The sequence below is a fragment of the Panthera tigris genome, chromosome E2 (assembly GCF_018350195.1).
Source record: "Panthera tigris isolate Pti1 chromosome E2, P.tigris_Pti1_mat1.1, whole genome shotgun sequence".
Classification (NCBI taxonomy): Eukaryota; Metazoa; Chordata; class Mammalia; order Carnivora; family Felidae; genus Panthera; species Panthera tigris.
Genome location: NC_056674.1, coordinates 54360911 through 54374544, shown reverse-complemented (window position 1 = coordinate 54374544; position 13634 = coordinate 54360911). Strand labels below are relative to the sequence as shown.

General features: G+C 52.3%; 2 protein-coding genes across 3 annotated transcripts in view; one reads left to right on the top strand and one right to left on the bottom strand.

The window, feature by feature from the left end:
• BCO1 (beta-carotene oxygenase 1) overlaps window positions 1-13634 on the bottom strand; it is a 156900-nt gene that overhangs the window by 86038 nt on the left and 57228 nt on the right. The window contains exons 5-8 of one of the 2 annotated variants that reach the window (XM_042969286.1): window positions 8178-8314; window positions 7190-7376; window positions 3765-3895; window positions 945-1098 (exon numbers count right to left, since the gene is read on the bottom strand). The gene's annotated coding sequence lies outside the window, so the exon portion shown is untranslated. Of the gene's footprint in view, window positions 1-944; window positions 1099-1788; window positions 2514-3764; window positions 3896-7189; window positions 7377-8177; window positions 8315-13634 lie in introns of those variants that run through there. The other variant, XM_042969287.1, reaches the window with a different exon arrangement.
• LOC102960252 (polycystic kidney disease protein 1-like 2) overlaps window positions 1-13634 on the top strand; it is a 66962-nt gene that overhangs the window by 29258 nt on the left and 24070 nt on the right. The window contains exons 10-17 of the mRNA XM_042969282.1: window positions 1105-1222; window positions 2798-3005; window positions 4928-5048; window positions 5719-5860; window positions 7120-7296; window positions 8580-8725; window positions 9391-9585; window positions 12401-12532. Coding sequence (XP_042825216.1) covers window positions 1105-1222; window positions 2798-3005; window positions 4928-5048; window positions 5719-5860; window positions 7120-7296; window positions 8580-8725; window positions 9391-9585; window positions 12401-12532 — 1239 coding nt within the window. The remainder of the gene's footprint in view (window positions 1-1104; window positions 1223-2797; window positions 3006-4927; window positions 5049-5718; window positions 5861-7119; window positions 7297-8579; window positions 8726-9390; window positions 9586-12400; window positions 12533-13634) is intronic.

The following is a 13634-nucleotide window of genomic DNA, read 5'->3' as shown; positions in this document are numbered from 1 at the left end:
GGTAAGTGTTTAACTACAAGCAACAGGGTGCAGTGACAACCAACACAGCATGGCCTAGCAAATGTGATCGGATGAGGCCTCGTAGAATGGGACATTCAGGTGGAGACCTGAAGATAAGACGGTCAGCCTTGCTGGAAAGCAGAACAAGAGCTTTCTGGGTGCACAGATATGAAAGCCCCGAGGCTAGAAGTGTCCCGAGGCCTGTGGGCGGGGAGGGAGAGCATACAGGAGATTACAGAGAGATGGACAGAGGCCCGATCACATGAGGTCTTAGGTGCCAAGACAGGGGTTTGGGTTTTATTCTTAGGCCATGGGACACTACAAGGGGTTGAGTTTTGCCATGTAGCCTCCTGTTACACCAGACTAAGCTCTTTAGGCCCAGCTGTTTGATAGGTCCTGCCAGAACTTACTCCAGGAACACACCATATGCCTGCCAATCCCTCCTCCTAGAACCCACAGACTCCATTACTGCCCAGCTCACCCTCACTCCTCCTCTTTCACAACAGCTCTGTAGTCTTCTTCTCTGGGGAAGCTTGTCCTGACACTGGCTGCCCACCTTACAGAGGTCACAGCTCTGTGTCCTCCTCTGCACCAGACGAAAGAGGAAGGACATCACTAGCTTCTCTCACTTAATCCGCAGCAACCCAGGCATCAAATGCTATCAAACTTTCTTCAGAGGAGCAGATGTTCTCAACCTACTGCCTCCGTCTTACACGTTCTCATAATTCTCTGGGCCCCCCTCTCCTGTAGCAGCTAGAATTCTGTGTTTTAGTCATCAGTTTCTTTGTCCATCTTCCCTCCTAGACTGAAGAGCAAAGCCCAGGTCTCTATTCTTGTATCTCTAGGCATCAAGCATGGGGCCTGGCCCAGAGCAGGCCCTGGTAACAGTTGGAAGCATGATGGACACTCAGCACTGAGCCCATGTTCAGACTAAAGTTACTTACCCAGTGACCCATCTCCAGAGGAGAGCCAGGTGGATCAGATAGGGTCTGTCTCCATTCTGTGCCCTATGCTGCGACTACCCTTGGCACAGACTGCTGTGGGGAAGAAGGCAGGGTACCAATTGTGGAGGGGCATCTCACCAACCAGCTGCTTTTTCTGCAGAGAGAGAAAGGGGACAGGCAGGTGTACGCGGAGCCTGGCCAGTATGTGGATCCTTTCACTACCGTGACTCTGGGCTGGCCAGACAGGGACAAGGATTTACGTTTCCAGTGGTCATGCGGTAGGTGGCCTTAGAGCTCTGGAACTGTCCTATCTCACCACAAAGTAATGGATAGAAGTCAGCTTTGCTTTTTTTTTTTTTTTTTAAATCTTCACACAGGCATTACTTATCCTTGACATTTTGTGTGCTTTGCATGTGCCAGAGATTGAAAATCCCATGGAAATGGGAGGTGGTGGGTGTGGGGTGGGGGCGGTGGGGTGGGGTTGGGGGAAAGCAGTGGCAAACCAAGGCAGAGGGAGCCCTAAAGGCAGCAACACAGAGATGCATTGAGAGAATTAACCCTAAAAGTCAATAGGCTTTATTTTCACCACAAACAACATCAGTGCTAAAAACAAAGCAAAACAAAACAAAACAACTCCTCCCTTTTGGGTGGATCCCTCCTGTCACCTCCTTGCCCTTGCTGGGTATGTCACTGGGAGAGTCTAGAAGCGAGGAGGCATTTTCTGACAAACCACGAGGACAGCACCAGTACCCACTTCTTAGAAATGGTTGTCCTGCTTTATAGGGATACATCCTAGCTACGTACACATTCTTTTGGAAATGAATGCCATCCATATCACACTTACTATTTTTATGAGCTTTTTTTTCTTTGAACAATACATCCTCCATATTTTAATGCCATGGTATCTTCTCTATCTTGATTTCATAAGAGAGTAAGTGCAGAATAGACTGTCAAAGTTGATGTATGGTCACTTATTTACTGGTACCCTGTTTTTGGACACGTAGGTTATTCGGAATTATTTGCCCGTATATAAACAACATTGTAATGAACATCCTTGTAGTTCTGCCTTTATCTGCATCTGTGGTTACCTTCAGAAGTAAGTTTTGAGAATAAAAAATAAATTTCAAGAAATGGAATAACTGGGTCAAGTCATATAAAATGTAGAGCCTTTTGATATCCACTGGTAGGTGCTCAGGACATTCTTTGGAATATTAGTTTTCACTACCTGAATTCACAGAGGATACAGGTATACAGTTTGGGTGGTTGAGCTGATGGCCTGACCCTAGGTCACATCCCGTGAATGACTACCAAACTTTGGGGCAGGGGGAGCAAGGTGACTGATGGGTAAACATCGATCAACACAGATGAAGGGCGAGGGATAGAGACTTACTGAGCCAGTATCATAAAGCAGGAGATGGCGTGTGTCCTCCCACATGGAGAGAACGGCCCGCTGGATGCCTAGTGTACCCACAGGGACATACAGTTTAGGACAGTTGTTTCCACGTGGTATGAGAGGTACACCAGGGACAGGAAGCTGTCCTGGATGCTCCCCAAGGCAGAGCTGTATATCCCCGCCCCCCTCCCCTACTATATGCCTGCCTGTCCTCAGTGCAGGTCGCTGGTGCCGAAGAAGCAGACAGACCCTGCAGGTCTGCTCAGGGTCAGGGTGAAGGGCGGCTCATTTCCCCAGAAGCATCCTTCTGCAGTGGCATCCTTGCACCCTGCAAGTGAGAGTGTTTTTAAAAATCAAACTCTCTCTTTGGAGCCGCTTTTCTTATCTATGACTCTTTTCTTCTAAAAACCCAGACCGGAAGTGTCCTTGGATGATCATAGCCTTTGCCCCTCTCTCTCAGGACGTTGCTGGGCCCAGTGGAGCTACTGTGTTGAGAGGCAGCTGCTCCGTGTGGACCAGGGGGAGCTGGTGCTTCCTCCGTCCTGCCTGCCACCACCCAGCTCCGCTGTCACCCTGCGCCTGGCCACCTGGAGGGGCGGGGAGCTGGAGAACCGGGAGGAGCAGTGTCTCTACGTGTCTGCACCCCTGGAACTCAGGCCTCGAGTCAGGTGGGGGCACGAGAGCAAACTCCCGCAGCAATGATGTCCCTTCGACCACCGTTTACCGAAGAGCCAGGGCAGGGAAGGCTTCCTCAGCCCAGATGTGAAGGGGGAAGAGGAATTAACTTGGCAGCAAAAGGGAGGCTGGAGAGGGAATATGGGTGACAAAGGGAGGAGCACAGAATAAGCCAGAAGTGAAAGAGGCTGGTGTGGCTCATATGGAGGGGGACAGAGGGGCAAGAAGAAACGAGGAGAACAGGCAGGGCCTGGCTCTGGTGGGACCGTGTGGGTTATAAATAAAGACATGATTCTGAAGAGTTCTGGAAAGCCACCCAAGGGTTGCAAGCAGGCTGGGGACATGATCTGTCCTAGTACAGAACGCTGTGGCAGCAGGGTGGAGAGCAGGCTGGAGGAGGGCAAGAGTGGGCTCAGGGAGATTGCTTGAGCTCTTGCATCAAAGTGAAGGTTGAAGGAGGCTTGGTCTATCGGGTGGGGCCCAGACAGAGAGACGTGGGCAGGGATAAGGGAACAAGCCAGGGATGACAGTTCAGGACTACAACAGGAGGAAGCCACTCTCCCTCTGAGGACTACAGAGGTAAGCAGGGGGATGGTGTCCCGGGAACCCTGGGAGCTGCAGCTGTAGGGGAGGCGGCCCCCAACAGGAGCTGTGGGCTTGGTTGGAGGAGCACAGCCACTGCCAACAGCAGCCCACCTGCTAAGGAGCAGGGACCGTGGTGAATAAATACCCTCCCGCCCTCCCATTGTTACCTTCTGATCCCCAGCCAATGCCTCCCATTGCTGGACGCAAGCAGAAGCCAGCCGGCACAGGAATGTGGGTCACACAGTCCACAGAGATCAGCCTCCTAGTGCCCAGGGCCACGGAGTTGATGGAGAGCAGGCTGTGGGGACAAATAGAGAATGTCCAGCACACCGGTGTTAGGACAGACATGAAGACAGGAGGGAGATTGCCAGCTGCTATGCAGTTACAACTGAGAGGTCCCAGGGATGGGCTGGACCCACGGCAGGTGCCAAAGGGATCTCTCACTGGCTCAAGGGAGGGAGCGGGATGCTATAGAGAAGGCCCTGGAATCGAACCTAGACATGCTGGTTTGTGTTACCCTCCCCCACTCAAGAGTCGTGTGACCGGGAACAAATCACGCCAGCTCCATGAGCCAGGTTTTCTGGCTCTGACAAGGGGATTCTAACATGTGGCTCCTAGGGTTGTGGTAAGCACTGGATGAGGGAGTAACGATGCAAATCATTTATAACCTGTGGCACGCAGGCAATAAAACCACAGTATTCCTTTATTATTGGAACTAGAGGGAGTCACAGAAATCGTTCTTAACTCCCCATTTTGCAGGTGAGGAAACTTGGGCTCAGAGAGTTTAAGTGACTCATACAAGGTGACTGTTCACAAGAGACAGGGACACGGGGCGCCTGGGTGGCTCAGTCGGTTGAGCGTCCGACTTCGGCTCAGGTCACGATCTCGCGGTTCGTGAGTTTGAGCCCTGTGTCAGGCTCTGGGCTGATGGCTCAGAGCCTGGAGCCTGCTTCCGATTCTGTGTCTCCCTCTCTCTCTGCCCCTCCCCCATTCATGCTCTGTCTCTCTCTGTCTCAAAAATAAATAAACATTAAAAAAAAAATTAAAAAAAAACAAGAGACAGGGACAGGATCTGAGGACCCTGGACTTCATGCACGTTCCACACCACTGTCCTGCACACTGAATGAAGTGGGAATTCGGTCAGGCACAAGTCCTCTCCTTGACCAACACTAGGTCCTGGTTTGGGTTGGGGCAGGGGTTGCCTTTATTCCATCTTCCACCAGAAGAAAGGCCCTGTGCCACCTTCTCAAAGGACTTGAGAAGAACCGGACAAAAGACCAGCCCAGGAGGCCTGAGTGAGCTTCCGCACTGCGTTCTGTCTCCCTTTCAGCTGCGAGGAGAACTGCAGACCTGGGAACCCCAGGGAAGACACTGTGCTCAGAGTCACCATGGGGGACGGCTCCCCAGGGGCCGTGTTCAACTGGTATTTAGATGACACCTTGCTGGAAAAGGTAAGGACACTGGCAATCACCCACTCTGACTGACCAGACCTGTGTCGCATGCCCAGTACTGAGCACCCCGGAGGGTGGGGGTTGGGGGTGTTCCCCAGAGGAAACCCAGAGCATTGGTCAGAAGGGAGAATGGATGCAAGGGAGCAAAAACAATGGAGAAACATCACAGCAGACGCTACGGGTGCCCCAGCCTGGTCCCTCTTACTAGGCTGGTGCATGGTCCCCAGCTGCTGTGGAGTGACCGCTGGCCAATAACCGATGGCTGGGGGTGTCTAATGGCCCAGGCCCCTTGCCTCTGACAACCTCTGTGGTGTGGCTGTCACTTCCTGTGGGATCGGGCTGAGGCTGGCTGGACACCTCCTGAAATCACTTCCCTGCCTAGTTCATTTTGTGCCCTACTCTGCTTCCCTCTCCCCTCTGGTTCTCCCAAGGGCCCTCCCGCAGGAAATGACCTGCCCATGAACCCCCATCTCAGGTTCTCCTTCAAGGGAAACTGACCTCAGACAATCACCTAAGCAAGGCTGGAAATTGGGTCTTTGGGCTGACTTGGGGAAGTGCCTTTGCCGCAGAGACAGATCTGGAAGGCCTCCCCAGGGTAAGGAGCCACTGCCTGCGGAGGTCCAGCAGCCTGGCTGCAGCCTCAGGGACTCTGGGTGGTGTTCTCTTTCAGGCGGAGCCTCTCCCACCCGCCTGCAGACTTCAAGGATTTTGGCCCAGGGCTTTAATCCTCCTTCAGAGCAACACGTCCACGCTGCGGCTGAACAGCTCCTTCCTGCAGACCTGGGGCCAGGCCCTCCGCATCAGAGCCACAGGTGCGGAAGGCTCCCCGCAGGCCCCAGCATGGGTTCCGCCTGTCTGCCGAAAGCGAACCAAGGCAAACTCAGAAACCCAGAAATGTGGGACATCAGTGCAGGGTCAAGGGCCACATGCAGACTCTGGTGTCAGCCCCATCGCCACCACTTTCTAGCTGGCGGCAAGGCATTTAAACTCTCCGTGCCTTCATTTCCCGCCTCCGAACTGCACTATGCAGGGTGGATGAGACAGATGATTCTGGTGCGATCTGCGTGTCCTGCCATGTGGTTCTCACCTTAAACAAGCCAGTGAGGTGGGAAATGCAGATTCTCAAAAAGACAAACAATGGGGGATTACTCGTCCAGATGCATTCAGTTGGTTCGGTTTTTCTCAAAGTGGCCCACGGACCACCCACACTGGGACAACCAGGGATACTGGTTTAAAACGCACACTCCAAGGCTTGCCCCAAACTTTCTGAGTTAGGTCTAGGCTAAGGAATTCATTTTAACCGATTAAAATTCTCTTCATGCCCAGCTCTTCCAGGAACATGCTCTTTTTGAAGTATCAGGTGGTGAGGGATGCTGGTGCAGGTAACTGTGGGCTCTTCGCGGTGCTGTGGAGGCCTGGAAAGAGCGTGGCTTTGGGTGGGGTCAGCCCGTTTCTAGATTCTGGCTGTGGCCCTTCCTACTAGCTCCGTGATCTTGAGCAAATCCTTTCATTTCCCAATATACTTCCTCATCACCACAACTGCAAGGAAGCTGCTAATATTAGCCCTGTTTTACAGATGAAAAACTGACATTCAAAATGTGAGATCCTGGGGTGCCTGGGTGGCTCGGTCAGTTAAGTGTTCGATTTGGCTCAGGTCACGATCTCACGTCACGGTTCTTGGGTTCGAGCCCCACATTGGGCTCTGCGCTGAACGGCTCAGAGCCTGGAACCTGCTTTGGATTCTGTCTCCTTCTCTCTCTGCCCCTCCCCCTCTTGTTCGTTCTCTCTCCCTCTCTCTCTCTCTCTCTCTCTCTCAAAAATAAATAAACATTAAAGAAAAAAAAAAGAGTCCCACAAAAGTGAGACCCCAGGATACCTGCATTAGGGGGAGTTGTCAGATGTGCAGATTGCTGGGCCCCACCCCAGAACCTCCAGAGAGGCCTGAGGCTGGGGGTCAGGAGAGGAGCCTGGGAACCTGCATGTTTAACAAGCTCCCGGGGTGATCCTGAAGCATGGTGGAGTTCGGGTGACTCACACAGCCCCCCAAACACCCTCTGTCTTCACTCCCCAGCAGTGACCGGGCATGCCTATGGGGAGGACACCTATGTGATCGGCTCTGTGTCTCCCCCCGAGGTGCCCACCTGCACCATCACTCCGGAGGAGGGTACCGTTCTGACAAGCTTCGCCATCTTCTGCGACACATCCTCGGCCCTGGGCCCCCTGGAGTACTGCTTCTGTCTGGAGTCAGGTACTGGCCCAGGGCTGTGCTCTCCCCTGAGCTGCTAGGCTCCGTTTCTCCCAGAACAGGGGCCTGTCTCCCTCTCGGAACTGCAAAAAGTATGTTCCATGTGTGAGAGACGTTTGCAGAATGAAGACCTCCCCCAACTACACCTTAGCCCCACCCCAGGCACACTGACCCAGTCACACACCCAGGGAGAGGCGAAGCTGGCCCCATCGATATCTCCTCAATGGCTATAGAGGCCAAAATGACCTCTGCCCTGGCATAAAAGACATGGAGGGGGTTAAATGGATGAGAATATGCAGAGGTGTGACCACTGAAGGCCTCGACTAGAGAAAGGTGGACACAAGCAATCCTGAGACCCAGAGGAGGGTGGTTTTCTTGGGGTGCCAGTTAAGCAGATGTGGAATGCAGGGATGTTCAGATGGCTGTGACTGGGTCTGAACCTGGAGGGAGTCAATTCATGGAAGGCAAGTAGATTCCATGTCGAACCTGCATCCCCCCCAGATGGAGGCCGGCTAGCTGCTCTAATTCCAGCTGGTTGTTCCAACTGGTTGCTCACACAGGTGAGCAAAGGGGCAGGGAAGTGAAACCATGTAAAACTCAGCTCTGAGTTAAAATTCAGTAACTTCATGATTGTCTGCACATTACAATGATTAGTGATTCCACTGAGGGGGGAGGTCTCCTTTAAGGATAGGAAAGATGTGCATTCATTCATTCATTCATTCATTCAACAATAAACATTTATTACACGTCAGGCTCTTCCAGGTGCTAGATACATAGTAGTAAACTCCACAGGGCAAGTCCCTGACCTCCCTGTGTTACAATTAGTGGTGGAGACCGTTGGTAAATAAAGACTTAGGACAGTGGCGCTGTTTAGATACACCAACCTGGGAAGGCTTTGTACAGGAAGTGACTTTTGAGTGAGCTTCAATGTTTTGAGATAATTTTTAAGATCGCCTCCTGCCCTCTTCTTCTTCCTCCTCCTTTTTGTAACTTGGTTTACCTCTTGAATTTCTTTGTAAACCTGTAAAGAGGAATTTTTTTTTTTAATTTTTTATGGATTCTAGTAAAATTATTCCAAAGTCATAGCAGCACGCAATTACCTACAGAGACTAGGGGATCAGTATAGATGGCTGTCGTCTCTCTGAAAGCACAGAGTCGTTGAGTGCTTGCCACGTCTTTATGAGCTGTGGCTTCTGTGTCCTTGTCATCAGGCTCTAACTTGGTAGGTTTCCTGTCTCCCCAGGGCCTAGAGATGCCACCCTAACTGTTCAGTTTCCATTTACCAGGTTCTTGTCTACACTGTGGCTCTGAACCTACCCTCCAGTCAGTTTATCTGCCACTTGGAAAAGTAAACAACGACTTCATGCTGACAGTGGTCATTTTTGTGTCCAATCGGGCAGGGGACAAACAACAGGCCCATGCACTGGTGAAGGTAGGTGGCAGCAGCCTTTGTTTCTTTCCTGAGAAAACTTGTTACACAACTGAACTTCCCCAAGAGGGTGGCTGGGTTGAAGGGAGCTAAGGGCATGACCATATGAATCACTGATCCATTCATTCCTTCAACTAGTATTTTCAGAGCACCTGCTCTGTGCCAGGCCCTGGGGACACAGCTGTGAACATGGTCACTACCTTTGTAGATCTTATATCTCAGTGGCCAGAACAGTGCCCTGGAGTAATGCCCTGGAGGCTTGGAGCAGGAGGACCCAGAGATGAGTCAGACCAGTGCCATCAGAGTCCAAAGGGAGGAGGGCCAAAATCAGCCATCAGGGCTACATGGCAGAGACTGGATTAAATCTGGGTAAATTTCAAGGGTGAGAGGCCAGGAGGAGCAGGAAGGGACTGGGGGAACTATGAGGAGGGCAGTGAGGGGGAAGCAGCGACTTGCCCAAGGCTTGGTTTCAGTGGCCGTTGGATGCCTGGTACAAGCGAGCCCAGCTGCCCTCAGCCTCGGGAGAGACCCCAGGCCACGTGCAAAGCCTTCCCGTCTTGCTCTGGCCTGCCTTGTGGAGACTGCGACTTCAGGCTCCGGATTCTGGAACAAGGACTGGTGAGTTCAGGGCTTCCCTGCGCTGAGCATGTTTCCTGTTTCCCGGTCAGGTGGGACTTGGAGACACCCACGTTGAGAATGTGGCATTCCAGGCTGCAGTGGTGGAGAACATCACCACCGCTCTGCGAGGCGAACGGGACCCCGAGCGGCTCTTCCAGCTGGCCAGGGCCGTGGCATCGGTGCTGGACCAGGAGTGCCAGGGGCGGGGCTGCAGGCGGCTGCTGAACGTGGACGTCAGACAGAAGGTGCTCAAGATGGGCCCCTTTTACACTGTCCACTGGGGCCCCGGAGTCTGGGGTGGGGAGTGGAACTTATGGAGCTGTGGAGAAGACTTTGGCATCTCCTGAGCTGTTGATGTCACCTCCCTCTTCTGGTCCTTTCACTAAGTGACCCGAAGTGATGGAAACCTGCTTTCCTTGCTCTTCCTGGAGTCAAAGCCTTCTAGGGAAGGAAGGAATTTAAGAGTCTTGCTCCAATCCCTCCTGTCAAAAGGCGACAAAACCGAGGCCAGAGGAGAAAAGTGGCCTGGCCCCAGTCATATGGTTAATGGGTTGGGGTCAGACGTTAGACGTCATCCCACTTCTGTCACTTTCCATCTATACTGTCACAGGCTGGTGAATGAACTTCCCTAAGCCTCAGGTTCGCCACTGGAAAATGGGGATGATAAATAGTGTTTACCTGATAAGGTTAGGTCAAACCACTTGAAATTACCAACATTCAACCATTTTTAATCCACAAAATGGCCATTTCGTGTGTTACAACCTGACACGATAAACAACTATTGTAGAACATACGATTACCTCTACTCCTGGTGCCTGCTATATGAGTGCAGGCACGTGTGGGTGCAGGTACACACAGGTGCACGTGCACGCACACGCACGCACACGCACAGTAGCACATACACCTGCTGGGCATGAAGAAGAAAAGAAAGACTTTTCTGGTTCCCTGAAGGGTTTGCAAGAAAAGTACTTAGCATGGTGCAGGACACGTGGTAAGGACTTAATACAAAGAAGTGGTGGTTGTCATAGTGATTACTTATAGATAAATGACGTTTATTGGGCACCTACTAGGTGCTGTCAGCCCCAAGAGCTTCATGGATATGTAATCCTCGTTAAAGCCCTACAAGGTCAATGGTGAGATCCCCATCCATGTTACAGAAGAGGAAACAGAGAAAGAGGATTTGAACAGCTTGCCCAGGCCCACATTTCTAAGTAGGTGGTGAAGACGGGGTTCCAACGCAGACTGACTCTTCCCCAGTCTACCTCCCGCCCTCCCAAGCCTCTCACCCCTTCCGAATTCACATTAGTACCTCCATACACCCCCACAACCCACCACCTGGTTCTCAATCTTGGTTGCTTTTACTCTGAACATTACCCATGGTGGACTTGGATTTGGATGTCCTGTGGTCCCCTGAGCACACAGACTAGGCAGCCTGACCCAGGGTCTCCTCGTGAAAAAGTGGGGTCCTGGCAGCAGGCAGGTGTGAAACTCTAATGGGGTAACTGAGAAGACTTTAAGAAGGGCTCTGTTGATAAAAGTGGGGGCTCAGCCTGAAGTGAACAGAATCCAGAGGGAGCCGCTGCACGTGGAGGGGCTCCCTGGGACAAGCAGTGGCTTCTGAAGAATGAGGCCATTGACCAACCACAGTGGACTGGCAGGGAGGCACCGGGAGTATAGCTTCTAGCTGTCTCTCCTCCAGTCCTCTCATCTCCTGCTGCATGAGTCCACTGACAGAGTCAGGAGCCAGGGGCATCTCCATGGAAGCTGCCTCCAGGACAGTGACCAAGGAAGGAGGGAAGATCCACAGAGGCAAACATGACTTAACCTTCCAGAACATCTGACAAGAGTCCCCTCATATACTGGCCTTTTCTTTCCTCCATCCAAGCCATAGCCTGGATGCATCCTGACTTAATAGCAGGCAGGCTCAAACTCTGCAGCTGCCATGAAGGGCCGTCAGACAGGTAGGCTGAGTGAGCCGTGAGAAGCAGGCTACAGAGGACTGTTCACTCAGATCCGGGCTGTGCCAAATGGTTGCCCCTCGCTTATCTAGGAACTCACAGCTAAATTAAGTGGATTAAAATGGGGCGCCTGGGTGGCTCGGTCAGTTGAGCATCTGATTCTTGATTTTGGCTCAGGTCATGATCCCAGGGGTTGTGGGAACTCTGTACTGAGCAGGAAGCCTGCTTAAGATTCTCTCTCTCTCTCTCTCTCTCTCTCTCTCTCTCTCTCTCTCTCTCCCCCTTCCTCTGCCCCTCTCCCCTGCTCATGCTCTCTCTAAAATAAAATCAAAAAAAGAAAGAAAGAAAAAGAAAAGAGAAAAACTGAGATGAATTAAAATGAAACAAAGTTTAAAATTCAGTTTTCCAGCTGCACTGGTCATGTTTCAAGGGCTCAGTAGTTGCATTCGGTGAGTGGATGGTACAGAGACAGGACCTTCCATCAATGCAGAAAGTTCTATGGGGCAAGTGCTGAAATTATATTCTTAGTTCTTGTGTGTAGCTATCAAGGCCGGCCCCTGGCCCCTGTAAGGGCTCCGTGGCTTAGGAGACACAGTCCCCAGAAGCCTCTCCACTCCTCCCTCCAACTGCAAAGCCAGCACCTCAACATCTTCAGACCCTTCATTCCCTCCTCCCTCCCTCCCCAAATTTCCCCTCCTCACTTCCTTTTCCTTCCTCCCCCACCCTATTCTCCACCTCTGCCTCCACCCACACATCTCCTTCTCTCTGACCCTCCTACCTCCCTCTTACAAAGACCCCTGTGATGACAGTGGCCCCACCTGGTTAATCCAGATATGCTCCCATCTCAGAACCTCTCACTTAATTAAAACTCCAAAGCGATTTTGCCAAAGTCCCTTTTGCCATGTGACGTGACATACTGACAGGTTTCAGAGATTAGGATGTGGACATCTTTGGGAGGCCATTCTTCGGCCCACCACACAACCTATGAAGCAAACAGAGGTCTGCGGGCTTTGGAAAAACCCCAGATGAGCCTGGTCACTTGCTGTGACCCCAAATCTTTCTGAGACAGAAATTACATTTCTTCTTCCTCCCTCTGCATCAGGTCAGAGAGCACGTGCTGGGGTCACTGTCTGCGGTCACCGCCACCCTGGGGGACATGCAGAAGGTACAAGGGCTGGCCCAGGTTCTGAGAGAGGTGACCCACCGCAGCGAGGAGCTCACACCCACGGCCCAGGTGAGTGAGGCCCCCTGCTGACCCGGGCCAAGCCATGGGACACACACCTCTGCAGTGGGTAACTGGCGACTCTCCTCAGGTCGACGGTCCCTCAGTCACGGGGCCACCAAAGCTCCCACCATTTGGTTTCCAAGGGTCCTGCATGGGTGGTGCCCAGAAAGAGAAGACGTCCTCCCGCAGCCCCTGTGTCTCATTCTGGTGTCCCAGCCGGGGTGCTCACACACCCCACTCCCCGACCTGCCAGTGGCACCCCAAGGGAGCAGCTGACTCTAATCACTGAGGGGCCCTCAAGTGTGTGCCCAGATCCCGCTGCTAACCCACCCGTGTTCCCCGTAAATACACCACTGACGTCCAGCTGCCAGCTCCTGCCCTTCTTTCTTCTTCGACCCCCGCCCCACCAGCCCACTCTGCCTGCCCACACCTTCAATCCTTGCCTCAGGGTCTGCCTCTTGGAGAACTCAGATGAAATCACCATGCTCCCAGTGAAATGGTAGCCAAGGGTTCAAAATGGAGCCCTACGCAGGGAGGGGAGAGCTACTCCCTCACATTCTCCAGCCTGGAGCCAGCAAGGCTGACCTTTACTTCTGAGGCCACGATGCTTTTAACATCACACTTGCCATTTACACACCCATTTGCTCATCCATCCGTTCCACACGCAGGCATTGATTCGGTACCTGTGTACATCCGCCCCTCCATCCTTCCATTCGCTTATCCAGGCACTAATTTACTCATTCATTCAACAAATGCTTCCCGAGTGCCTAGTATATACCAGGTACTGTGCACAGACCAGGCATTGAGAATTCAGCAAGTCACACAGACATAGCTTCTACCCTCGCGGCATTTTCAGACTACTGGGGCAGCAAGAATTTACACAAATACACACAGAATCACAAAACCGGAATCAGTGTCTTGTCCATTCATCTATCCATCCACCACCCACACATCCATCCATGCACCACCCATCTATCCATCCATCCATCCATCCATCCATCCATCCTTCCATCCATCCCCCCCAGTTAGGGAATGTTTACTGCTATGAGCTAGGCGTGTGCAAGGCACTCTGGAAAGACTCAGAGATGGACTAGGGTACTCTCCTGAAGGA